General features: G+C 33.2%; 3 protein-coding genes and 1 long non-coding RNA gene across 8 annotated transcripts; 2 read left to right on the plus strand and 2 right to left on the minus strand.

Annotated features, from left to right (window-relative positions):
- The first annotated feature begins 2,663 nt into the window (after nt 1-2,663).
- Nucleotides 2,664-7,878, plus strand: LOC129318799 (disease resistance protein Roq1-like). Of its 4 annotated transcripts, XM_054963756.1 has the most exons (8): nt 2,664-2,801; nt 2,946-3,117; nt 3,278-3,422; nt 3,886-4,993; nt 5,115-5,393; nt 5,501-6,310; nt 6,866-7,407; nt 7,541-7,878. In XM_054963756.1, the coding sequence occupies exons 4-7, from the start codon at nt 3,998-4,000 to the stop codon at nt 7,322-7,324; spliced, it is 2,544 nt and encodes an 847-aa protein (XP_054819731.1). In that variant the 5' UTR covers nt 2,664-2,801; nt 2,946-3,117; nt 3,278-3,422; nt 3,886-3,997; the 3' UTR covers nt 7,325-7,407; nt 7,541-7,878. The 4 variants fall into 4 exon arrangements, with proteins under 4 accessions (XP_054819731.1, XP_054819729.1, XP_054819730.1 ...); XM_054963754.1 differs by having other exon boundaries at nt 2,946-3,422; XM_054963753.1 differs by having other exon boundaries at nt 2,698-3,422.
- Nucleotides 7,879-8,392: 514 nt separating this feature from the next.
- Nucleotides 8,393-13,445, plus strand: LOC129317051 (uncharacterized). The gene is made up of 2 exons (XR_008594903.1): nt 8,393-10,051; nt 12,500-13,445. It is a non-coding gene; the product is annotated as an uncharacterized LOC129317051 (long non-coding RNA).
- Nucleotides 13,446-15,197: 1,752 nt separating this feature from the next.
- On the minus strand, nt 15,198-19,465 carry LOC129317995 (disease resistance protein Roq1-like). 2 transcript variants are annotated; one of them, XM_054962461.1, is made up of 5 exons: nt 18,945-19,465; nt 17,187-18,294; nt 16,752-17,030; nt 15,918-16,640; nt 15,198-15,826 (listed from the first exon to the last, which is right to left on the minus strand). In XM_054962461.1, exons 1-5 carry the CDS (start codon nt 19,439-19,441, stop codon nt 15,341-15,343), a joined length of 3,093 nt encoding a protein of 1,030 aa, XP_054818436.1. In that variant the 5' UTR covers nt 19,442-19,465; the 3' UTR covers nt 15,198-15,340. The 2 variants fall into 2 exon arrangements, with proteins under 2 accessions (XP_054818436.1, XP_054818437.1); XM_054962462.1 differs by having other exon boundaries at nt 15,485-15,648.
- A 3,065-nt stretch (nt 19,466-22,530) lies between these two features.
- On the minus strand, nt 22,531-23,280 carry LOC129317685 (stigma-specific STIG1-like protein 4). Its single transcript, XM_054962038.1, has one exon. It carries the CDS (start codon nt 23,186-23,188, stop codon nt 22,670-22,672), a length of 519 nt encoding a protein of 172 aa, XP_054818013.1. The 5' UTR covers nt 23,189-23,280; the 3' UTR covers nt 22,531-22,669.
- Nucleotides 23,281-26,828: the final 3,548 nt, after the last annotated feature.

Here is a 26,828-nt window from a genome sequence, read left to right on the forward strand (position 1 = left end):
CCTTAATCAGTCTAGAATTCAAGTTCTCTAATGCCACCCTGTACTTACATTTGATAGAATAATCCCTATCCTTACCACCCAGCTAAATATATCTGTCATCCCTACCTGAACTTAGGATCGAACATTTTAAATCAACTCTTGCTCTTCCATACTTAACCAACTTGAATCCTAAAGAGATCCCAAGAACCATTGCTTATAAATTCACTAACCTTCATCTCCTTCACATCATCGATCAGATCTCTCTGACTCGATCTGAAGCCTTTAGCAGCAAGAAGCCACTTGTTGCCAAACATCTTAACTTGTGATCCACTGAAAATTTTCTAACACAACTTATGAGCCAATAAATTTCTTCCTTCCAAAATACTTGACCAACCCAAAGACACCTTACGATCCTTCTTAGCATTCATAAACTATGTTTTTGGAAAAATAAATCCCTTTCAAAATTTAGCACCAATACTCATAGGGATTTTGAAATAACCTTCAAACCATTTTTTTTTTTTTGCCAAAAGAGTTCTATTAAAGGTTTCAAAATCCTTAAAACCAACTCACCCTTTAGCTTTAGGCTTACACAGCATATTCCAAGCCTTCCAATGAATTCTCCCTTCCCCACTTTTCTCCCTTTCTCCGTTTCTAGCCTTGCCAAAATTTACAAAGAAAGCAATCTCTCCAATTCATTACATACCTTTTTAAGAAACCTAAAACAAGTCATAAGGAAAACTGGAATTGCATTGGCCATAGCCTTCACCATCACCTCTCTCCTTGCAAAAGATAACAATCTCCTCTTTCATCCTTGTAACTTCAAACTCATTTTACACTTCATAAGGGCCAATGCTTCAGATTTAAATCTACCCCAGATCATAGGTAAACCTAAATATTTCCCTGAGTCATCAGTTGCCTTAATTCCCAAAGCATCATAAACAACAAAATTCAACTCATTAGTCACATTATTAGAAAAGAAAATATAGGATTTTTCAAAATTAAGAGCTTGTCCTGAAGCATAACAATAAGCATCCAGAATTTGTTTTAAAATACTATAATTCTTCTTAGAGGCATTTAAGAAAAATAATGCATCATTGACAAATAAACAATGCGACAAAGTTGGACAATTCTGAGCCAATTTAATACCTCCATGTTTGTCACAGTTAACATGTCATTGAATCATTGTTGAAAGAACATTTACAGCAATAATGAAGAGATAAAGAGATAAATGATCTCTTTGCCTTACACTTCTCTTCATATCAATGTCTACAATTCTCTTCCTAACTACTAACAGATTAAGACTAACAGATCTCAAACACTTTATCACCCACCTTATCACCTTATCCACTTATCACCAAACCCCATCTTACACATCACATTTTCAATAAAATTCCACTCTAATCTATCATAAGTTTTATGCAGATCAATTATCATCACCATTTCCACTCTATTTCCCTTCTTTTTGTTCTTCAAATAGTTGAAAGCTTCATGAGCAATAATCGAGTTATCTTAAATCAATCTACTACAAACAAATGCCCTTTGATTATGAGTAACAATTCTGGCCAACACCCCCTCAATCTGTTAGGCAAAACCTTGAATATAATTTTGTTACCAAAATTACACAGCCCTATTGGCCTAAATATAATTTTTTAAAGATTTTTTTTACCAACAAATATAATTTTTTAAAGTTATATCGAAAAGGAAAACGTTAGTCATAGTCAACTCCTAAAATGCATCATGGTCAAGAAAAGAACGTTCTGGGACATACGGGTGTGGACTTTTGAACTCCGCTCCTATTCTCCTAATGCCACCGTCCCACCGTCCCAAATACAATTGACCCATTTTGTTGAATATTATAATATGCTTTTAATTGAATTATATTTTTAATAAATTAAATAAATATTTTTAAAATAATTAAAAAATATTTTTATTTCTAAACTATTCGTTTAATTTATATAAAAAAAGGGAGGAGTAATAATGTCTAAAACTTACATAATGTCCAAGTTTTTTCCTTTAAATGACGTATTAAACATCATACCATTAAAAAAGTTAATTTTAATTGTTAGTTTATTAATAAAATTACAAAAAATTGTCTCAAAGATTATAAAAACAAACACATAAAATTACAAATAAATATCTTATTAGAAAATTAATATGGGTTAAATTTTTAAAATAATATGATAATTTATAAGTCTTGAATTTATAACTTTTGAAAAAAGATTTATAAATTATCAGCCTATTTTAAAAAATTAATTAATATTAATTTTAATAAAGTACTTATGTATACTTTTGAGTCACTTTCTATCATTTTTTATGTCCTTTTATATAATTTTTAAATTAATTAAAAATTAAAGTTAATTTTTTTAGTGATAAAGTGTTCAATGTACTGTTTTTAAATATTAAAAAAAATTATATTAAATATAAGTTTAGAATATTAAATATTCTTGAGTAAACACTTGAGGGATAAAAATATTATTTAATTTTTTTAAATATAATTCTTTTTAAAAATTTGCCTTGTAACACTAGGTAAGTAAATATATTTGCAAGTTTTTGTAAAAAAAAAAAAATTTTGCAAGTTCTTTTCAAAAGTGTAGGATTTATACAAATTTTTTTTTATTATTTTCAACAGTGTTGGACTTATGTATTTTTTCATTATTATTTCTTTTCCCTCCATTGCTCCGTCCCTAACATCTAATTTATTAGATTGCCACCACCCACCGACGGAAGAGCAGACTTGAGAAAGGATAACGATGTAGTAATGGACCCGTCTCTCCCTTTCGTCAAAGCTTCAATCAGCCATCGCTGAGAAAAGAAGACGAAGGGTAACTAATAGCCATTTGGATTGGATTATAAAACAGGAAAATTATATTGTATCATAGCTCATAATTTATATATCTGCTACTTGATCTTCCATAACCACCATTACTGATCTCCTATTCTTCTTCAATGGCGCTGATGAGCTCCAGTACTGTTGGTGGTTCTTGCTCCACCGTGGCGGCTCGATTGAACTATCACGTTTTCTTGAGCTTCAGAGGAGAAGACACTCGCAGAAACTTCACCGACCACCTGTACGCTGCGTTGCAGCGAAAAGGGATTGTCACTTTCAGGGACGACCAAGCTCTTGAGGGATCAGGACAGGTTATTTCGGAGAATCTCATGAAAGCTATTGAGGAATCTCTGTTTGCCATTGTCGTTCTGTCCCAAGACTATGCATTCTCGTCTTGGTGTTTGGATGAACTGCACAAGATTGTTGAATCCAAAGAAAACTTGACAGTTTTCCCGGTTTTTTATGGCGTAGATCCGTCTGATGTGCGACACCAAAAGGGAATTATTAGGAAAGCTTTTGAGAAACATGAAGGGAAATTTCCACTTTGTAAGGTGAGAAGATGGAGAAGAGCTTTAACACAAGTTGCAAACTTCGCTGGTTGGGATGCTAGAAACAAGTAAGTTTTTAAATTCCACTGCAATTTTTTTTTATGTTTTTTATATAGCTATATTATTGGCCATATTCGAGTATTGTTAGAACCAGATAACTCTCCAGGAGGATTTTCTATATTTATTCAGACTCAAACCCGATATATTGTTTTATCGAAAAAACACGATATATTGTGTTTAAGCATACCAATGAAATTTAGGAACGGTAATAATTCTTGACGTTTCAGATAACATTGAAATTCTTTGGCCATATACTGTCATGTTGTTTGGGTATTAAACATCCTAACTCATTCTTTAGAAGGCTGTGGGAGCCACGATAGGAAAGAAAACTTCCTTTGTTTTCTCCTCTTAGATACCTTTTCACAGCTAATGGCAGTCATATTTTTTATATGCTCACCAATCCTCTATATTAACTAATTGTGATTTTCATAATCGACTATTATTTCTAACTTGGTCCACGGAAATATGTAGGCATGAAGCAGGAATCGTAAAAAATATTGCTGAAACAATATGGACCAAATTGCGTGTTAAATTGCCTTCAAATTTTGCTCATTTAGTTGGACTTCAATCAAAGGTAGACACAATGGTCTCTCTTTTGAAGATAGGGCTGAATCATAAATGTTTTGTAGGAATATGGGGTATGGGCGGAATAGGCAAAACGACTCTTTCTAGAGTTGTTTATGAAACAATCCGAGACAAATTTGAAATTAGTTGCTTTCTTGCCAATGTAAGGGAGGATTCAGAACGTAATGGTCTGGTTTACTTGCAAAAGAAGTTTCTCTCTGGTCTTCAATTAGAAAACATTAAAATCAGTGACTCCCATGATGGAGTTGAGGCGATAAGAAGCTTTTCACGTGATAAAAAAGTTCTTATTGTTCTTGATGATGTAAGTCATATAAGCCAACTACAGAATTTAGTTGGAGATAAAGATTGGTTTGGTGCTGGAAGCAGAATAATAGTAACTACGAGAGATATACACTTGTTGATAGCACATGATCAGTTTGAGAAGTATGAAATGAAGATGTTAGGAAGAGGTGAATCCCTCAATCTCTTGTGTAAGCATGCCTTCAAAATGGATTATCCTCAACAAGGTTATTGGGAATTGTCCAAAACGGTGGTTGATTATGCAGGTGGTCTTCCTTTAGCACTCCAAGTGTTAGGCTCGTTTCTTTGTAAAAGAAGTCAATCTGAATGGAGAGACACATTGGATAAGTTAAAGCAAAATTTACATAAAGATATTTTCAAGACACTTCGCATAAGTTATGATGGGCTAGATGATAAAGAGTTGAAAACAATATTCTTAGACATCGCATGCTTCTTTAATTGGGAGAAAAAAGTTGAAGTGATTAAAATATTTGAAAATTGTGGTCTTCATCCAACAATTGGAATCCAAGTTCTAATTGAAAAATCATTGTTGAGTACTTGCATTTCATTGGATGGCCAAGAACATGTATACATGCATGATTTTCTTCAAGAGATGGGAAAAAACATTGTTTTGCAAGAATCTCTGAGTGATGCTGGCAGACGCAGTAGGTCGTGGTCTTGGGAGCAGATTGATCAAGTCTTTAGGGGGAATACAGTAAGTGCCTGGTTTTTATGTGGGCTAAAACTTATAATTAACTAGTTAATACATTATTTCCAAATGTATACTTCAATTTAAGCTTGACTTATAATAACCTCTCCCCATGTTTAATTACCAGGGAAGCAAAAGTGTTCAAAGTATAGTTTTGAACCTAAAGCAACAATTTGAAGCAAATTGGCACCCAAATTGCTTCTCAAAGATGAGTAATCTTAGATTATTCTGCTTAAGTAATGTTCATCTTTTGCATGGTCTCGATTCTCTTCCTACTACACTAAAAGTTCTCAAATGGGAGAAATATCCTTTGGAAACTCTACCACGCAATATTGACCAACTATATCAACTTGTGGACCTTACCTTACATCGTAGTAGAATCAAGGAACTTTGGAATGGAAGACCGGTAATTTCCATTCCACACTTTTTTATGTGATTAAAGATCAGTTACTTTAATTTACCACTGAATTTGGATGAAGCTGATATATTCTCTTTTTGTTGATCTATGATCAGTTTTTAGGAATGTTGAAGTTCATGGACTTGAGTTTTTCCAAGGAGCTAACTGAAACTCCAGATTTCAAAGGAGTTCCAAACCTTGAAAGATTGTTTCTTGAACACTGCATAAAACTAGTTAAGGTTCATGGGTCTCTCGGGAAGCTCAAGAACCTCGTTAAGTTGAGTTTGAGAGGTTGCCAAAATCTTGTGATCCTTCCCAGGAAATTGGAATTAAATTCTCTGGCGGAGTTTTCTCTCTATGGTTGCTCAAAGCTTGAAAAGCTTCCTGAATTTGGAGAAAACATGAATTGTCTCTCCATCTTTGATCTGAGTGGAACTAACATAAGAAAAGTTCCCTCTTCCATTGTTCATTTGACAAATCTTAAGGAGCTATATCTCCATGGATGCAACTGGCAAGCTTGGAATTCATGGAGTTTTTTTGGCTACTTTGGTCATTTGATAGGTCGGTTTCTGGGGAATCCAGTATCCAAGGGATTGAAGCTTCCCAATTCTTTCTCGGGCCTTTCTTCATTAAGAAAACTGGATTTGAGTTTTAGCAATCTGTACGATGGAGCAATCCCTAATGACTTAAGCGGCTTATCATCATTGATGGATTTTAATCTGAGGGGAAACAATTTTACTTCCTTACCTGTTGGCTGCATCTCCAATCTTGTTAACCTTGAGCAATTTGACTTGAGTAATTGTGTTCAGCTTCAGTCATTCCCTCAGCTTCCACCTAATTTAATTAGAGTATATGCTGGTTGCTGCCCTTCTATTGAACCCTTATTGGACATGCAACATCTCTTGGAATCACTACTTATCTATAAGGTTTGTCACCATCTCTCTATCTTTATATATGCATCTATAATATCAGATTTAAATCTCATTCAGTGATGGAGGGACAGTGAAGAAGTATGAAACGGAGAGAAGTGTGAGGCATATCCATCTGGACAAGTTATATCTTCTCTCTCATTTTCTTCATTTTGAATATGACTTCTTTGAAGTATTTTAGAAGAATAAAGTTAGAGAAAGATAGGAGCGTGATGAATCCCATGTTGAGTGTGTCAGGACCATAAGAGCAGGGCCCAAACCTCTCTTTTCTTTCTCACTCTAACTTTACCATAAGGTATTTCAAAGCGGTTCGGACAATCCCTAATCTAATGATTTTATCCCGCGCAGAGGCATACAAAGTAATTTTACTTTGTATGCGTGTGGATTCAACTAGACTAAAAGATTGGGAGAGAAAACTAACCTGACCTCTTCAAAAAGGATTCTCTTAACTTCAATTCATTTTTCACCATAAGTTACTTGTATGTCTCCTTGTTTGTCTTGAATTAATCATCAATATATTTAATGTTTAACTACACTTTTCCTTTTTTGTAGACATGTAGTCTTCTCCTACATGGAGTCATTTTTCTGCATATTTCAGGAGATAAGATCCCAATTACAGTGTTTAAAGAGCAACAATGTCACATTGATCCATTTGGAGCAAGTGTATCTATAATAGTAGATAACCCTAATTTTTCCTATGAGAGTGAATTGTGGGGAATTGCTGTGTGCCTGGTGGTAAAAAGCAAGAAGGCTTTATATTACTGCTCAAGATCCAAATTTTATTGGAGATTCAGAGCTCTTGAAGAAGATAAAAGCTTGGAGGAACCACATCATGTATTTTATGTGGGAAAAGCATATTCAATCCCTCATCTTTACATAGCATTTTTTCCTTTGATCAATACTCACAAGTTTTGGCGACATTGCCGCCAACTTGAATTGCAAATTGAGGTTGAAAAAGAGTTTAGCATCAACGATTGTGGTTGGCGTCTTATGTGCAAGAAAGATTTTTGATGTGTGCCATACTAGTACTATCTTCTAATCCAAAAGCTTCACAATAACAACTCACAATCAATAATGCTGCCATGAACTTGAGGGTAAGGATTCATTTTCCATATTGAATTTGTTGTTACCGTTCATTTATATCTTTATTTGCTATTTGAAATTAACTATTTGGTCCAAATCATTCTATATTGTTGAATTGATATGGCTTGATGATTTCTTTTTCAGATTTGGGGCAAGAGTAGTGGATATCATAATCCTTTGAAGAGTGCTATGCAAACTATACTCACTTCAATTTTCTTTCTTTCTTTTTCCTTTTGAATGAGAAGTAGGGGTTTAATTTAGGTTAAAGTGTTTTAGTGTTAATATTGATTATGAGACGTCAATTTTTTTCCCCCGGCCTGGAGACGTCAATTTTTCAAACTTTATTTTATTTGGGGTTTGATGGATGTTTTCTTTGGTAAAGTGATGTATTACAATGGATAACTATTGAACAACTTTAATTGAACAAGGACTGAACACTTGTCCTATTGACGTAAGGCCGATGTGAAAAGGCCCAACAATCATTTTTGCCTAACATTATACCAATGAGGCTTGGAAGAGGCCCATCAAGGTTTTAACTTCTTTCCAAAAATATGGCTAAATATTTCCCAAAAATATTGTTCTAAATTAATCTTAATGAGGGACATATTTAAAAAGGAAATTATTAATTAGACACTTTAACAAAGAGCAATAACAAATACAAAGACAAAGCACTTGACCCATAATTAGATTTTATACCCGAGGCACAGGAACATTAATTTACGTTGTTTAAGAAAAATAGAAGAGAAGGATAAAAGTTGAATTTTATTAATTTTTAAAAGACAAGAGAAAATAACTATAGTTTTCAAATTCTTTAATAACTTCTATTAATTATATTTTTTATTCCTAGTATAATATTAGAATTTTTTTAGCTATTAGAATATATAAATATAAATAATAATTTATATATTTTCACAAAATTTATTTTAGAATATTCCTAAAATATTAATAATATTTTATTTTAAAAATGTAAGGTATTTTTAATTGAATCTTGTTCTCAATAAAATAGTCAATTATATAATACCATTTTTTTCATATTTATCCTTATTGAGAATAAATATAGTTAGTTAGTTAGTTAGTTTGTTGAGCACACCTGACCGTGTATTTGGTCTCTGTTATGGTGTTTTGGTGTATATATAATCACAGTGGAAACATTGTTTTAATCAATGAAAAAGTCACGAATTTCTTTAGCTTAACATTCATTCATACAAAATCTGTACAGGTGCACAGATTATGACTTTCATCATGGTATCATAGAGCCAGGTCATTCTTTGAGCCAGAAAAAAGCCATCTGCAACAACTGAAGCTCAAGAAATGGGTCGAAAAATGCAAGAATGCAAACCTATAAAGAAGCTTCTCCAACAGACGATATTCTATCGCCCAAGAACCTGTGTCTAGTTCAAGAAATGGACCCGAAAAACAAGAATCCGAATCCATCGGTATGTTGACCCGATGCACTGCACAGAATGGGTGAAAACTGTGCGTTTTGAGCTCTTAAGGAAACGATCTACCCGATTCTCGATCCTTCTCATTTACCCTAGGTTCTACAACTTTCATCATCTTTCCAGATATTTCGTCCTCTTCCTCTCGAAATTCTTCTTCTCACAGATCACAGAGATATTCGATATGCCCGGCGATGAAAGAAATGCTGTTGCTCCTATCAATTTCACTCATGAGCTATATCTTCATCCTTCCGATACGTAAGCATCAGCCCTCGTGCCTCATGTTCTTGCTAGTCCTGAAAACTACACCATATGGAGTCGATCGATGCGGATTACGTTGCTCGGAAAACACAAACTCGGGTTTATTGATGGATCTTGTAAGAAGGAAGCTTAAGATCCGTCTCTTCATGCTCAATGGGAATGGTATAATGCCATCGTGCTTTCCTGGTTGCTGAGCTCTGTTTCAAAGGAATTAGCCAATGGAATGGCATATGCTCATATTGCATCTCTTGTCTAGGCAGATCTCAAGGAAAGGTTTGATAAGGTTATTGGATCTCGCATATTTGCTATACACCGTGAGATTAACTCTCATGTTCAGGGATCTCTCACGGTGTCAAGCTATTACACAAGGCTGAAAGAGCTTTGGGAAGAACAATCCTCCTTGATCGCGGGGCCAACATATAAGTGTGAGACTTTAAAAGTTTATTTCGATCTAATGTAACAGCAACGTCTTTTGCAATTTTTGATGGGACTCTGTGAATCCTATAGTCAAGCAAGGAGTCAGATACTCTTGATGACTCCCCTTCCATCTGTCAACCAAGCCTACAATATGATTATGGAAGATGAGGCTCAGAAACTCATCGTAGGGTCAAATAAGTCTTCACCTATAGAAGGAGCTGCTATGGCTGTGGGTAGAGGGCAAGGCCGAGGTAGAGGACGTGGACGTGGCAACTCTTCACTCGAATGTGCTCACTGTCATAAACGTGGGCACGTTAAAGAAATTGCTATAAAATCATTGGCTATCCAGCTGACTTCAAAGGTAATAAGAATAAGCAGTCTCAAGAGATTAAAGCTAATCAAGGAAAAGGTGAGGCTACTAATGGAGTGGATGAAGGGCAAACTGTGGCGCCAACCTTTACTCAAGAACAGTATAAACAAATATTGCAACTGTTAAGGAAGGATTCTAAGCCAACCATCTATGCACTCACTGGTACAGGTTTGCGTAATTCTTCTTCTTTTAAAACTAGGACTAGTTGGATACTTGATTCTGGTGCTACCACACATATGGTTAGTGATTTGCATTTTTTTCATTCCTATGAGAAGTATACTAGTCCTGTCAAGAACATTAAAATTCCTAATGGGCAGCGAGTCTTAGTAACGCACATAGGGAATGTTTGTCTATCTGGAGGCATAACTCTAAGAGATGTGTTATATGCACCTAAACTTTTCTTTAATCTGATATATGTTCTTAGGCTAACTAAAGAAGAACATTGCATGGTTGCCTTTTATCCTGACCTCTATTTAGTATAGGACCTTCAGGGTGGCAGGATGAAAGCGACTGGTAAAATTGTGCAAGGCCTTTACATTCTGACTGATAATGATCATGCCGTAAATACTGCTGAAAATTCTGATGTAATAAAGGAATCAAGTGAACTTTGGCTGTGGCACTGTAGACTAGGTCACCTTTCTTTTCCTGTAATGAGGCATTTGCCTTCACTTAAAAGGGGTGTTCATTTGAATATAGAAAATAAGACTTATGAGACTTGTATTCAATCTAAACAAACTAAAATGCCTTTCCCTGTTAGCTCTATAAAGTCCACTTTCTGTTTCGAATTGTTACATATGGATGTGTGGGGACCTTATAAGGTACCCACGCATCAAGGCCATCAATATTTCTTAACTATTGTTGATGATTTTTCTAGAGCTACTTGGATATTTTTATTACAGCACAAGTCTGAAACTATGACCAACATTAAGAGTTTCATTGCATATGTTCAGAATCAATTTGATGTTTACATTAAAAGGATTAGAACTGATAATGGTACAGAATTTTTAAATAATGAACTAAGAAGTATTCTTAGGGAAAAAGGAATTATACATGAAGCCACATGTCCTTATACACCTCAACAAAATGGGGTAGTTGAGCGTAAACATAGGAGTTTGGTTCAGGTCTCTAGGTGTCTTTTTGTTCAATCTGGTCTGCCTATTCAATATTGGGGGGATTGTATAAAAATAGCAGCCTACTTAATAAATAGAACGCCTTCTAGAGTCTTACAATTTAAGACGCCTTACGAGATCATTTATGGAAAACTGCCTGATTACAATAATTTGAGAATATTTGGTTCCCTGGCTTTTGCTACAGATTTAAATACCTCAGATAAATTCCAATCTAGATCCATTCCTTGTGTTTTCCTAGGTTACCCTATTAATCAAAAGGGTTTTATATTGCTCGATCTGAAAACTAACAGAATATTTATTAGCAGACACGTGAGATTTATTGAACATAAATTTCCTTATAAAGATTATGCTGTGAGTAACCAGATTAGTAATATTAAAATCTTTGATAATATTTTTTGGCATGAACCTGAACAAATGAGGGTGAAAGATGACTCTAATAATACTAAACTTATTAGGAATGATTTACCTAATATGAATGACCTAGAGGAGCTGCATGAATTAGAGATTGATGACATAATTGAGGCTGATAATCAAGAAGAACATAGAATTAGACCTGTTAGAAATAAGAAACCTCCAGTTTGGTCTAAAGATTATGTTTGTTCTGCTTATGACACATATAATGTCAAGTACCCCATGCAACAGCAAGTTTCCTATAAATCTATTTCTACATCTCATAAATGCTTTTTATCTTCTATTGATTCTGATATAGAGCCGAAAACGTATGAAGAGGTTGTGAAACATAACAAATAGGTTGAGGCTATGAATGTAGAACTCAAAGAATTAGAAGATAATAACACTTGGAAAATAGTTGACTTACCAAAGGGAAAGAAGCCTATTGGTTGTGGATGGGTGTACAAAATTAAATATAAATCTGATGGCAGTGTTAAGCGGTACAAGGCTAGGTTAGTAGCAAAGGGTTACTCTCAAAGGAAAGGAGTGGACTATCAGGAAACATTTTCCCCTGTTATTAAGATGGTTACTGTTAGATCTGGTCTATGTTTAGCTGCCTAATAAAATTGGAGTTTGCATCAGATGGATGTCTACAATGCATTTTTACAGGGAGACTTAAATGAGGAAGTGTATATGATGATACCTCAGGGTCTTCTTGGGAAGGGGGAAAGTAAAGTCAAAGTTTGTAAACTAAATAAGTCATTGTATGGCTTAAAGTAAGCCTCATGACAGTGGAATTATAAACTGACCTTAGCCTTAAAAGAGGGAGGTTTTAGTCAAAGCATGCATGATTACTCATTATTTGTTAAGAAACTTCATGATGGTGTGGTTTTAGTCCTTGTTTATGTGGATGATCTAGTGATCACTGGTAGCTCAGAAAATAGAATTACACAAACCAAGAATTTTTTGCATAACAAATTTAAAATTAAAGATCTTGGCTTGTTAAAATATTTTCTGGGAATTGAAGTGGCAAGATCCCATAAGGGCATTGTCATGAATCAAAGAAAGTATGTGTTGGATTTGTTGTTTGAAACAGGGATGAGTGGCTGCAAGCCATTGTCGGTTCCTATGGCACATAATATGAGGTTAACAGCATATGAGGAAGGAAGGAACAAGAAAGAGGAACTGTTAAAGGACCCAGGAGAATATAGAAGACTTATTGGTAAGTTAATCTATTTGACAATGACACGTCCTGACATTTCTTTTTCTGTGCATCACTTGACTCAATTTATGCAAACCCCTATGAAAATACATATGGCAGCAGCAAAGAATGTGCTGAGGTACTTAAAGAACAATCCAGGCTTGGGAATACTCTTGAGTTCCTAAGGCAATTCAAAGTTGAACTGCTTCTGTGATTCAGATTGGGCAGCATGTAACACTACAAGAAGATCAATTTTTGGTTATTTATTAAAGCTAGGAGACTCCTTAATCTCCTGGAAAACAAAGAAGCAGAGTATTGTATCAAAATCTTCAGCTGAAGCTGAGTATAGAGCCTTAAGTGTTGCTGTTTCTGAGATAATATAGGTGTTGGGACTGATGAAGGACTTGGGATTGCATAGTTTAGCTCCTGTACAAGTTTTCTGTGACAGTAGGGCAGCAATCCATATAGCCAAGAATCCAGTGTTTCATGAAAGAACCAAGCACATAGAGATAGATTGTCATTTTGTGAGAGAAAAATTACAGCAAAGAAAGATTTCTCTACATCATGTACGTTCAATTGATCAGGAAGCAGATGTATTAACTAAGGCTTTAGGAAAAGGGTCTCATAATAGGTTTCTTTCCAAGTTGAGAACTATTGATTTGCATAGTTCAAAACTTGAGGGGGAGTGTTGAGAATAAATATAGTTAGTTAGTTAGTTAGTTAGTTTGTTGAGCACACCTGACCGTGTATTTGGTCTCTGTTATGGTGTTTTGGTGTATATATAATCACAGTGGAAACATTGTTTTAATCAATGAAAAAGTCACGAATTTCTTTGGCTTAACATTCATTCATACATAATCTGTACAGGTGCACAGATTATGACTTTCATCAATCCTTATCTAATAAAGTATTTTATTTTAAAATAAATATAAAATAATTTATTTATTACAAGAATTTTTTAAAAAAGCATATTAATTATACATTTAAACATTAAAAACGTCTTACATTTTTTTGACATTTAATATTCAACTTTTAATTTTTCAAAAAATACCGTATATTTTTAAATAGATGAGTATATATTAAATTTTGAAAATATAAAACATAATTTTAATTTTAATTTTAATTTATGTTATTAAAAATAGTTTTTCAAAACAATTTTAATTTATAAAAAAAATATTTGCGTCGGATGGCATTGTAGAGTGCCAATCCAACGCAAATTACAAAGGAGAAAGAATATTCATTGATTCTTTCTATATATGTGAGGATATTTTGCAAAATTATTTGTTTTTGAATTTTGTTGGGTTATCCTACTCCCTCCCTTTAAAAATATAAGACATTTTTAACTAAATTTTAGCCTCAATAAAGTAGTTATCTACTTTCAAACTAACTCTATCTTTTCATATTTACCCATATTAAACATTCTACAATAAATATAAAGTCATTATCAATAAGGGCATTTTTGAAAAAAAAATGCAATAATTATACCTTAAAAGACTAAAAATATATTATATTTTTTAATATCTAACTCTTTAAAAAATGTCTTATATTTTTGGACGGAGGGAGTATATGTTTTCATTTTCATTTTGAAAAATGCTTGATGGTTTAATTTTTGGTTTGCATTTTGCTTTTGTTTCCTTCAGTTAATCTTCTCTAACTTCATTCATTACTATTTTTATTAGCTTTCCTTTTTTTTTTATTGAGTTTAAATTGAGTTAAATTTTATTAATTCTATTTATTGAATGTTTGTTTGTGACTCTAAAGTCCTTTGATTCTGGTTTTTCTATTTGTTTTAAATGGTAGATATTTGTTCCTCGATGCCAGAGGCGCCTTAGGGCCTGGCCGGCCCTTTAATGCTAAAAGTATCAATTAGGATTGGGCCAGCCTTCTTGAAGGGTTAGGGTCTAAATAAGCTGACTTTGTAAAGTCCAATTATATTTTAGAGTTTTATTTTGCTTAGCTCGATTTTGGCCCTTATGGTTGAAAGGCTAGCCCTTAAGGCCTTGAATCTATATATATTTTTATTTTTTAATATAAAAATTTAAAAATATATATTTAAATTCTAAAAAAATTATTACACATAAAATTAAATCTATAAAAACAAATTTAAGTCTAATAAAAAATAACATCACAAAATCAACATTGATAATAATCAAATTTTGCTACCGTAATTAGTGAAATATTGATGATTTTATTGTTATCAACATCAATATAATTTTATCCTTCTCTTTGTGGAGCACCAACAGTGGCAATCATATTAAGTTTTTCATATATTCTTTTTTCATTCCCATAAAATGAGTTTAGAATTTTAAAATTAGTATAATATTTAATTTTTTTAATGTTAAAATTTTAAAAAAATTATAAAAGGGCTGACCCTTTTAAATTCAAATTATTATTTTATATTTTAAAGTAGCACAGCTCGGCTCTAGATTTTTTTAAGCTTAAAAGGGCTGGACCTATACTAATTGATAGGTCTACCCAATGCTGACATAGTTTACAGCACAAAAGGACAATAATAAGGATAAATAAGGAAAATCACTGTTCATTCAACTATTGGTCTATAGTATCCCGATGTATTTTACCATATAGATAGATGTTAATCAACAAATTACCCACACATAATTCACAATATATCAATAATCAAAGTCACAAAGCATATCACTTTTCAATTTCATAGCCAATATATGCTCAGCCTGCATGCTACTGCTTGCATGTAAATGGCACTTCCTAATTTACAATTTACCCTTCAAAAAAATCATTCTTACATATTATGCGCCATCCACAGTGCACTTCTACATTCAAACCTCCACAAATTCTCAAATGTAGTTGAAGCTGAGCCTGACTTTTCCCTCTTAGATGACATTGTTGCCTATAACTCAAATTATTAAAGGGAAAAATTGCTATACAGAGATGAGGATTTGAATCTGCACTCCCAAACAGTGATTTCTTGACCTGTTTTTCTTCTTCGTTAGGATCTTTGAAACCCCAACGTAGATCGCTTCTTATACAGAAAAATGATGCCTTTCTTTTTCTCAGCACAAGGCACACTGCAATTCCCCACCATTGCCTCTCATCATTATCAGAAGTGTCTACTTTTATAGCTATATTTGCCTCAAACTCGTGAGAAGCATAATGTACACAATGTTCTTTCTCTTTAAACCAAGTTGGGATTTTATCCCCAGGCACACGCAAGAAAATTACCTCATGTAGAAGATCACTACGACGCTGTAATGATGATAAAGATATGACCTCTTTTAATAATTGAACATGATTCACAGGAAAAAAAAAAAAACACAGTTTCAGAGAGATCACAGACCTTGCAGACAAGTGATGAAACTAGATGTTGCATGTCTTTTAAGGGTTTCATTGAAGGACAGCAACTTGCAAATATTCTAATTAAGTTTGGTGAAAGCTTGGGAAGTGATTGAAGCCTCGCACAGTCACTGAGATAAAGGCGTTCAAGGTTGAGAAGATTAGAGATGGAGTCAGAAGGTAGATTAGAGAACTGGTTTCCCCTTAAATCCAACTCTATCAATGAAGATAAGCCTCGCAGATCATGAGGGATTGATGGATTCCACAAGTTGCAGAAGCTTAAATCCAATTTTTTCAAGGAAGAGAATCCAGAGAGTGAGAAGGAATATGGCCCTTTGTATCCATGAAGAGATAGCTCTTTGAGATTTGTCAGATGAATGATGGAGAAAGGTACTTTTCTTATATTGGTCTCACTCACATCGCATGTGGACAGATTTTTCATATTTTCTCCAAATTTGGGAAGCTTCTGAAGTTTTGAGCATCCAGAAAGAAGAAGCTCCACCAGAGAATTCATCTCCAACTTTCTGGGGAGGATTCTCAGGCTTGTGCAGTCCTTCAAATTCAACTTTACCAGTTTCTTATGCTGCCCAAGAGATTCATGAACCATAAATAGGCTCTTACAACCTTCAAGAAGCAAGCATTCAAGATTTGGAACTCCATTGAAATCTGGCGTCTGAATCAAATCCTCAGAATAACTCAGATTGATCAACTTCAGTTTACCTAACAACTGATCAACAAAAAGATGCATCAATTTTTTTTTTCTCGTTTGAAAACTCAGTGGCAGGATTACAAATAATGCTTCAGTTTTTTGTTAGTTAAGAGTGAGGAGGACAGTTACCTGTGTTCCGTTCCAAAGTTGTTTGATTTTGCTTTGATGCAATGTAAGCTCTACAAGTTCACCTAATTGGTTAATATTATGTGGCAGAGCTTCCAAAGGATATCTATCCCATATAAGAACCTTCAGAGAACTAGGAAGAAAATTCAGACAATGCAAAATGTGCACATTACTTAGGTAAAGCAATGTTAGATTACTCATATTTGAGAAGCAATCTGGGTGCCAATCTGCCATGTATGGTTCTTCCAAGTTCAAGACTATGCTTTGAATAGCTTCTGTTCCCTGATACACACACACACACACACACACACACACACACACATATTATGATGTATAATTAGAAGAGAAGCACAAATAATTTCAGCGTAAACATAAAAGCAATATTGTATTAAATTAACTGAATTCAGCAGTGTGCACTAAAAACATCATTGTGCTTACATTATTTCCTTTCAACACATTATCAGCTTCTTCTCGAGACCACAACCTGCTGCGTCTAGAAGCATCTTTTGGAGATTCTTGCATGACAATGCTCTTTCCCATCTGTTCAAGAAGAACATGCATGTGTAGACAACCTTTGCCACTGCCCCAGGACTTGGGGCTTATCAAGGATTTTTCAATAAGGACGTCGATTCCAATTGTGGGGTGAAGACCACAGTTTTCTAATATTCTCATCACTTCAACTCTTTCTTTTCCTTTGAAGAAACAAGCAATATCTAAGAACATTGCTTTGTGTTCTTCGTATTCTAATTCATCATAACTTGATTGAAGTGTTTTGAGAACATCCTTGTGCAAATTTTGCTTCACCATATTCAACGTGTCTCTCCATTCACGTTGACTTCTCTTACAGAGAAACCAACCTGACACTTGAAGTGCCAAAGGAAGACCACCACAATATTCAACTATTTTTTCCGACAACATTCGATAACCTTCCTCAGGTTCGTCCTTTTTAAACGCTTTTTGACACAAGAGCTTAAGGCTGCGTCGGTTACTCAAAGTTCTAATCTTGTACTCAGTGAATTGGCCATGCAACACCAATAAGTGCAAGTCTCTAGTAGTTACTACGATTCTTGTTCCATCACCAAACCAATCTTTGTCTCCGACCAAATTGTCCAGTTGATTTATGTGACTCACATCATCGAGAACAATAAGAACTTTTTCATTGGATAAAAAGTGTCTTATTGCAACCGTTCCTTCGTCTGAGTCATTGATCTCAATATTGTTTTGGTGGACACGAGAAAGAAGTTTCCTTTGTAAGCCAACTAAACCTATTCTTTCTGATTCCTCCCTGATATTTGCAAGAAAGCAATAAGTATTGAACTTGCACTTAATTGTCTCGTAAACAGCTTTTGCAAGGGCTGTTTTACCAATTCCACCCATTCCCCATAGGCCAACGAAGCATTTATCATCTAAACCTAATCTTAGAAGAGACATCATCTTTTTTACCTTGGATTGAATTCCAACTAAGTGATCAAACTTAGATGGCATCTGAACACACAGTCGACTACATAATGCTGCAACGATTTCTTCAATGATATCCGCTTCATGCCTGCCATACACAAAAATAAAACAGTAATTTTAGCCATACACAAAAATAAAACAGTAATTTTACTGATTTACATATACTCTATTATGCATTTTATAGGAAAAAAACAAGTTTTGGACTCCATACCTTTAACATGTGTTTTGGTACTAGTCTTTATATTCTATTCTGTTGCTCCTAATTACTTCAATTTTATTCATATACAACACTAATCAAGTTATTTTTAAATATGACCATAAGGATTTAATGATGACTAATATGCATATAAAGTATGTTACTCAAGTTAACTTCTTATATTATGATTGAATTGTCTAAAAAAAAATGAATATAAGGCCAAAAAGAAAAGCAGGACATTAAATCAGAATCTTAGGCACGATAAGCAAAACTTTATAGGAAGAAAATGCAACGGTTAAGGCAAAAAGACAGAAAGGTTAGTAGCTTTTTCGCTCATACTTATATACACATCAGCAGATTTAAATCTGTCAATGACAATAAAAACTAATGCTGTAGTGTTGTAGAAAATGAAACTTAAGAAATAAGGAGCAACAAAGAAAGAAAGAATAGTGATTAATATCAAAACACACTAAGAGGAATAGATATATTTTTCCTATCATATATAATATTTATAAATAAGGTTGCCCCGTGAAAGAACATACCGATCATTGGTGTCCCAGCCACCAAAGTTGCTGACAAGAGTCAAAGCTTTTTTCCATCGCTGCACCTTTTCTTTGTCTTGTGCAAATTTGGCTTCATGTTTCTCAAAAGCTTTTCCAATTTTTCCTTTCTGGTGTCGTATATCAGACGGATTGACGCCATGAAATACTGGAAAAACTATGAGGCCAAAATCCTCCTTAAATTCCACAATCTTCTGCAACTCATCCAGACACCATGAGGAAGAAGAATAGTTTTCGGATAAAATCACAATAGCAAACAGAGAGCCCTCGATAGCTTTCATGAGTTCCTCCGAGATGACTCGTCCTCTCTCAAGTTCTTTGTCATCCTTAAAAGTAACGATCCCTTTTCGTAGCAACGCAGCATACAAGTGGTCAGTAAAACTCCTGCGCGTATCTTTTCCTCTGAAACTGAGGAACACATGATAATGCTTCCGTGGTGCTGAATGATGACTATCTCCCTCAACTTTACTCTCTTCCATTTTGAGTAGCTCAAGAAATGAACAGAGACCTTGAGCCTCAAACTTCAAACAAATGGGAGCTATAGCAGGTGGTTCTTTAATATGCAATATTGTACACACACACACACGTCATTTGGTTGGCCTTTATAAAAATATTTCTGGCATTGTTTTGACCGTCGGCTGTGGATTCATCTATGTCTTGGCATTCTTGTTTTCATGAAAACCTTCAACTGAACTTTGTCTTGTTGCCTTCCATTGGTGTAGGTTGAAAATGTTGCTTGAACTACCCCAAGTTTTAAAATATATTTTTCTTAAAGTACCAGAACATATGAAAAAACTTATATAATTAAATCCAATTAAATCCAACTCTAACACCTTAGACTTGTGGATTTATTCAAGAGGCCTAAGTATCAAATTATTAAATATTATTTTATTTTTTTTAAGCTAATTCAATTTTTATCTTAAAAAATAATATTTTTAATTTTTATTTTATTGTAATTTTATTAGCTGACTGGCATATTCTCTTTTTTGGCTTGGCATTCTATCTTAATTCTAGGCCTTTTTTTCAAATTACTTTTGGCTTAAGTAAGATAGGTTGTGTTAGAGATAAAGAAACCAAAGATGTCCCACATCTAAAAACTAAAAAAATAAATTAAGAATATATAAAATTTAGGATGTATCTAACCAAATGGTTTAAACAATTTTGGTGAAAGAAATCGACTATCTTCAAATGTACTTAATATAAAGAGTTTAACATGATATCATGAGCCATTCTATTGAAGACAAAAAATGTGGAAAAAAAAATGGGGAAAAAAGGAATGAAAGAATGAAAGATGAAAAAAAAAATTAAAAAGAGGAAGAGGAAGAGGAAGAGGAAGAAGATCTTAGTACTCTAAGGCTATAAAAAAGTACAAACTCAAACAAAAAAAAAAAGAAAAAAAAAGTTAAGAAAAATGTTGTAGAGGGAATACTAAAAATAACAAAGTCAAAGATGCCCCACGTCTAAAAATAAATCAATATCTTAAGATATATTTAATTAAATGATTTAAATTATTTTAATAAAATAAATTATTCTTAAATATATTTAATATAAAGGGTTTAATATGCTGATGGACGTCTCAATGTGAAGCCATGATAACAGAATAGAACAGAAAAAGAATCATCTTGGAATGGAACTTCATACTTTTTACATATTTTCACTTATCATCTGCAATGAAAGAAACAGAGTTGCGCAATACAAATGTAGAGTAGAGAGTCATTATATATGCCTGGTCCCACCTAGGACTATGAATTTATTAGTTACACAGCACACTTCTTGTTTTAAGGCTCCACAAAATTAGACAACTGATATCAACACAAAATATTGGCTAAGAGCATCTGTGGAGATGTGCAATCTAATATTCCTTCACAGTACTACTTCTCAAACCACTTTTAAATATATATTTTTGGATTTTTTGAAATGATTTTGGATTTTTCACTTTTAAATATTGAAAATTACTTATAATTCTAATTTATACCTTGCATAACGCACTCACTTCAGCCTTGTTAGGTTGCCAATAAATAATACAATGAAATTGTCGTTATCCCCAGGGTCTAATGGAACTGTTCTATATTCGCATATTTCATATTATACATCTTTCATTCATCAAATATTGCAATGTCTCTTTGTCCAATTATTATGAGAATATTTAGGGTACGATTTTACCGATGACTTAAAAATCTCTTTCAACCATTTCTACAAATTAAATTTAATATGCTCCACCAACCTACCGTCCTTTGGTTTCTCTCAAAAACTTTTTGTATATGGAAGAGTATCATCCCTTAAAAATTGACCTTTTCTTGCCCAAAACTACCGAGAATCCATCTATAAAAATTCCTTTGACCGTTGATTCATTCAAAATATCTTACACACACAAAAAACATATTGGGAAATAGTGATATCAGACACTTCTAAAATACTACAGTCAATTTGTTGTTTCACTAATTGATATTTTGTTGGAATCATTTTCACTGTATTGCCATACACATCACACTAAACATTTTTTTAACAAATTCAATGTCCAAAATTGAATTCTCTCCTCTCAAAATGAGAATTATTATTACCTACTTCACTATGATTTGGTATGTCAGAGCCCGATTATAGGTTATATCCTTCCATATTTTTTGTTTCTTTTTTTTTTTTGGGTGTTCTTCATTATAATCTTCATCTTTCTATCTCAAGTAGTCACGCCACTTGCATTCTTCTTCCCTATTGCATTTAGCCAAAATGATATAGCACTGAGCTATGATGCAATGTTATTTGCAATTACACCAAAATAATGCAATTGAGTCCGTATTGTTATCCCACCTTCTTTTTGGTTCTTTCTCCTCATCACTATCTCTATATTGTTGCACCGAAAAGAATGGGTTGTAAAAATTAACTTTTTCTTCTTTTGTCTAATAAATTCAGCTAAATCAAATTAGACTTGATAAATAATATATAATAAATTAAATTGACCCTTAAATTTTCATATTGGATAATAAAATTAGGCATAATAAATAATATATAATAAATAAATTTAAATTTTGAAATTTTGAATTAAGATGTAGTGTTATTCCATTACTTTCAACTTATTTGTTTTCATCGGACTTTGGAGCTCCCCACGGGTCCTAACATTGGTCTTCCCTCTTCCTCTTCCACCACGTTCATATTTATCTGTAGCTTGCTTGGGGAGGAATCAATTTATGATATGATCACCCATATGATGAAACATTTTCTTGCAAATATCAATCATCGAATGCGATATTGATCCATATATCTATGAAGATGATCGAGTAACGTCCAAATGCATTAATAAGCTCAAGTAACTAACTTCCTTGCTTGTCTTACAATGGAAGAATATAATGAAGCAACCACAAATAAATAATATAAATACAATTAAACCCAACAAGTATATTAACAAAAAATTGTTCCCTCATATGCATGTGTCAATTAATGGTGACCACATATGATTCCAGAATACAGAGATTGGTATCTCCATATTTATGTTCGAAATAACATTTGCTTCATGCATAGGTATTAATAACTAAACTTTTTAATTTATATATCGAAGACAAATGTTTGGAAGAAATTAAAATCATATATAATAAGCACATAAAAAATGAATCTTAGTAAATGTGAGTAATGCAAACAAATTAAACGATCCATAGATATTCATTATCAATTTGATCTTCTTTTGTGGATTGCGTTTGAACTTAATTTATTAAAGTTCAGAGGGCTGATGATGAACTTCTAACCGTACTGGCAGCATATATTGGAGGACATGGCGGTGGTGGAGACGGTGGCGTTGGAGGACACGACGGTGGTAGAGGTGGTGGTGGTTGTTGTGCGTAACCACACAACCCAAACACACACAAGTTCCCGAGGGAGCACACATTTCCACAGGAACCACAGTTGAAAGGGTCGATGTTTGTGTCGGTACACAAACCTGCACAACACTGCATGTTAAAGACACATCTCACACCACAGAACCCACAATTGTTTCTGTCTGATTTCACATCGACACAGCGATTTCTGCAACACAGCCTCCTCGGAGGGAACTCTCCTCGGCTGCACATCAATGGTCTTTTCGAACACCCAATATGTCTTGGCCGGTGAGCAACTTTCTTCAGCCATGACGACGACGAAGACGAAACAGTACCGCTTGTGGCATGCTCGTAGGTCGCGTCTATTTTGATGGAAAGTATTAGCAGAAACAACATTAGCAATTTCGACTCTTGAAGAGCCATTTTGGGTGATGCAGGAACGATGATCGAGGAAAGCAGAAATTTTTTATTATCAAAGAATTACAAGGTGAGAGGGAAATGGCGATTTAAGGATATATGTGACTGATAATCATGGCGACCAAAGAAGGAAATAATGAGTCATATTAATAATATTTTTAGTTGGGAATAGTATAGAAATGTTTTATGTAGAAACATTTTTTGGGCATAGCAGTTTCTTGATACACACACACACACACACATAATAGAAATATGTTTTGTATATAAACCACTAAACTTTCTATAAATTTCTAGACAAATATATAATTCAGTTACTATAAAAATGTAACGTAAAAAAGGGATATCATATGACTTAAACTTCTTTCGGGGTTATATATAACTCAATGTCATGCAAGCTTCCGTAATTAATGGAAACATTGTATGATGAATGCAAGACCACTTCCTTGTAAAAGTAAAGTAAAACGTAATCGAAACTTAGCCCCCCCAAAAATAATAATAATACGGTAATCGAAACTACCTTGCGTGTTTGTTTTCGCCGAGTTCTAATGCTTCCAAACTCAAAAGCATGTCTTAAAGTAAGAAAACGGAACTACGTTACGTTTGTGTTTCTATCAAACCCATAATTTTCATGATTTCTAAATTCTCACATAAAACTAAACAAATTAAAAAAAAAATTCGCAGACGCTGTTAGTTTGCAACATGTGTATTAACAGAAATTTAGCAACTTTGTCCCCCAAAAAAATGCTAAAAACAAAACCGCTTGATAGAATGATACGGAAGTCCACACGATAATCTAAAGTCCTATAATATTTTATCTTATGGAGAACACGCTAATTGAAAATACTCACATAAAGAGTTGATATCACGTATAAGATCTCTGAACTCTCAATGCAATGATTGCCTGAAAAGCCACATCACATTTAATCCTGAATATCAATAAATAAGTGAAGTTTGTTAAAAAGAAATGACTTCTTTATTCCATGCGTTCTCTCCTTATGCCATTTATATATGAGTGGTATTTAAAAAAAATAAAAAGACTCTTAAGTCAACTAAAACTTTCTAAAAACGCTAATATGAAAACCTTAATAAATAACTTAAGTTCATAATAAGTTATTAAAGCTTAAAATAGTAAATAACTAAAATACGTAGAAAATAAATATGAAAATCGATTAAAAATATAAAAGCTTGACTGAATTAAAGTAAATGAAATCTAATAGCCAAAATATTCTCTCCTGTTTTTTGACCCTCCCACTCTTGATGCCATCATAAATAACCCCTTAAAACCTTATGGATATGCCACATTAAACGGAGCCTGTGCTCACATCATGGAACGTGAACTTGGAAAAGAAAAGAAAAAAATTATTGTCATGGTCACACATCACACCAAGAATCATTTGATACATCAACTGATTAATAAACAATAATAATTAGCGAATGCACTTTGCAGCTAATAAAAAAAATGATTGCAAGGATCTGTTTGGACATGTCGGTGATGATGAAACGTCTCGAGTAAGGGTTATTGTTAAAGTATAACCAACTCAAATTAATGTAAGTAACAAGAGCTCTCATCTTTTTTTGGTTTTTTGGGGCCAAAAGAGTTATTAAAACAGGTTGACAGATAATATCTTCAATTTTACAATACTAAAATAAAAAGATGCCACCAAGCACTCGGTTCAACAAATAAAAAAGTTATACCAGGTTAATTAGAAGTCTTGTGTGTTCTCTTGCAAATACAGCATAATTTGATAATAGAGCTTCCACTTGAAAATTTTTCAACATGACTCGATCTGAATTAATCCTAGCTATTGCCTTTTGATCTTAGATGATTTGCTAACACGAAAAAATAAAAAAGGCACCGGGATAAACGCATATCAAATGCTGTAAGTGGAATTTTTCTTGGGGACATATCGTTCAAGAAACACTGGTCATATTTAATATCAAATAAGAGCAATAAGTTTTGAAATATCACTATAGGGCAAAGGACTGATTTAAAAATAATTTTAAATGGGAAATGACTATAATAACCTAACTTTTCTTTTTCTTTTTTAAACTTGTTAATTAACAATTCAGATTTTTAAATTTGTCAGTTAACTAAGACTTCTTACTAAATAAAAATGAGTACTTATTGATTAACATATAACTATTTTTTAAAACATAATCTACACTCGTTCCTTCACATAATCAAACTCTTTCAAATTCTTAAATTTGTCAATTAACAAATGACTCCTTGTTAAACATGAATGGATATTTGTTAATTATCGAATGGCTATTTATTAAAACATGATTTATATTTATCCATTCCCACAACCAAACTCTTTTAGATTTTTGAACTTGTCAATTGACAAATGATTTTTTATTAAATACAAATAGTTACTCCTTTCATTTTTACATATAAGAGAAAAAATTATATCACACACAGTTTAATAAAGTCGATTAACTATAATAATTATGTTTGAAAATAAAAAAGTGAACTAAAATGGTCTGTGTTAATCAACATAAGTATATATTAATTATTTCTCGTTAATGTAAATTATAAGAAGTGATTTAAGAAATATACAATAAATATTCATTGAAATAGGTTATTTTGCTTATAAAAAATACAGGTTAAAAGTGATAATCTCTCTAACAAGCAAAGGGAGTACTTGTTAGTTAAAAAAAGAAAAGTAGGGGCATTGTAGTTTTTTCTTATCTATAATTATTTTCAAATAAATCCCTTAGTCTTACAGTAATATTTAACAAAATTTTGTCCTTGTTTGATATTAAATGTGCTAGGTGGTCCTTGAATGATATTTTTCCTTATATCTTTACTCCTTTCTTTTTTTAATTATTTCTTTAATTTAAAAATTAAATAATCAAAGTGGGTTGGCTTTCTTCACAAACTTGGCTTCAGTTGCGCCCCATAAACTATGTTTACTCACCGAATTATTAAAGGCGTGAAGGAATCACGTTGGATTGGTTTTTTTTTTTCACATGCATGAAAAATACCACAATATCCTTTTGAAACAAGAAATTTGAAAAAGTTGTAAAATAAACGCAACCTCCTCTTTAAATAACGCTTGACATTTACATTAACTAAATAAAATGGTTTTTTTAAAGAACAAACAGCACATTATTATTACGCTATCAAGCGTCTCTGTGACGCGTACTAGTGGGTATTGTACATTTTTGGGTACTAGGAGCGTGTTGTTTCTACAACCGAATCTGGCCGATGCTATTTCCGATATTACGTTATGCATGTGAATCATGTGCTTACCTAACACCATACTCTACAGGCCAGTCTCAATATCTTCCCTAAAATCAGCACTGCGCTTTCTCTAAAATATAGTGATTCAACTCTCAAGGCAATCAATCTGTCATCGACATCTTAATCAAACTCGATTTGTAAAAATTTTATAACTAATTTTTGGTGGTATCAAGGGAACCCCTCAACCGACAACAACCAAGGACTAAATAAAACAATAAAAGATCCAACTATCTGTTAATTTAATTATAAACAAGCTCAACAAATCATTAGTGCTTCATTGAAACTCATTACAGGTATATTTATTCAAATATGATTTCATCTATTATTTTATCTAAACAAGCCAAGTTTCTCCAAGGATTTATCTTCTCCAAGGGCGAGAATAAACAAGAGATGAGATAACAG

Source organism: Prosopis cineraria, unplaced genomic scaffold, assembly GCF_029017545.1.
Source record: "Prosopis cineraria cultivar Desert tree isolate PC_DT_omini unplaced genomic scaffold, ASM2901754v1 PC8, whole genome shotgun sequence".
NCBI lineage: Eukaryota > Viridiplantae > Streptophyta > Magnoliopsida > Fabales > Fabaceae > Prosopis > Prosopis cineraria.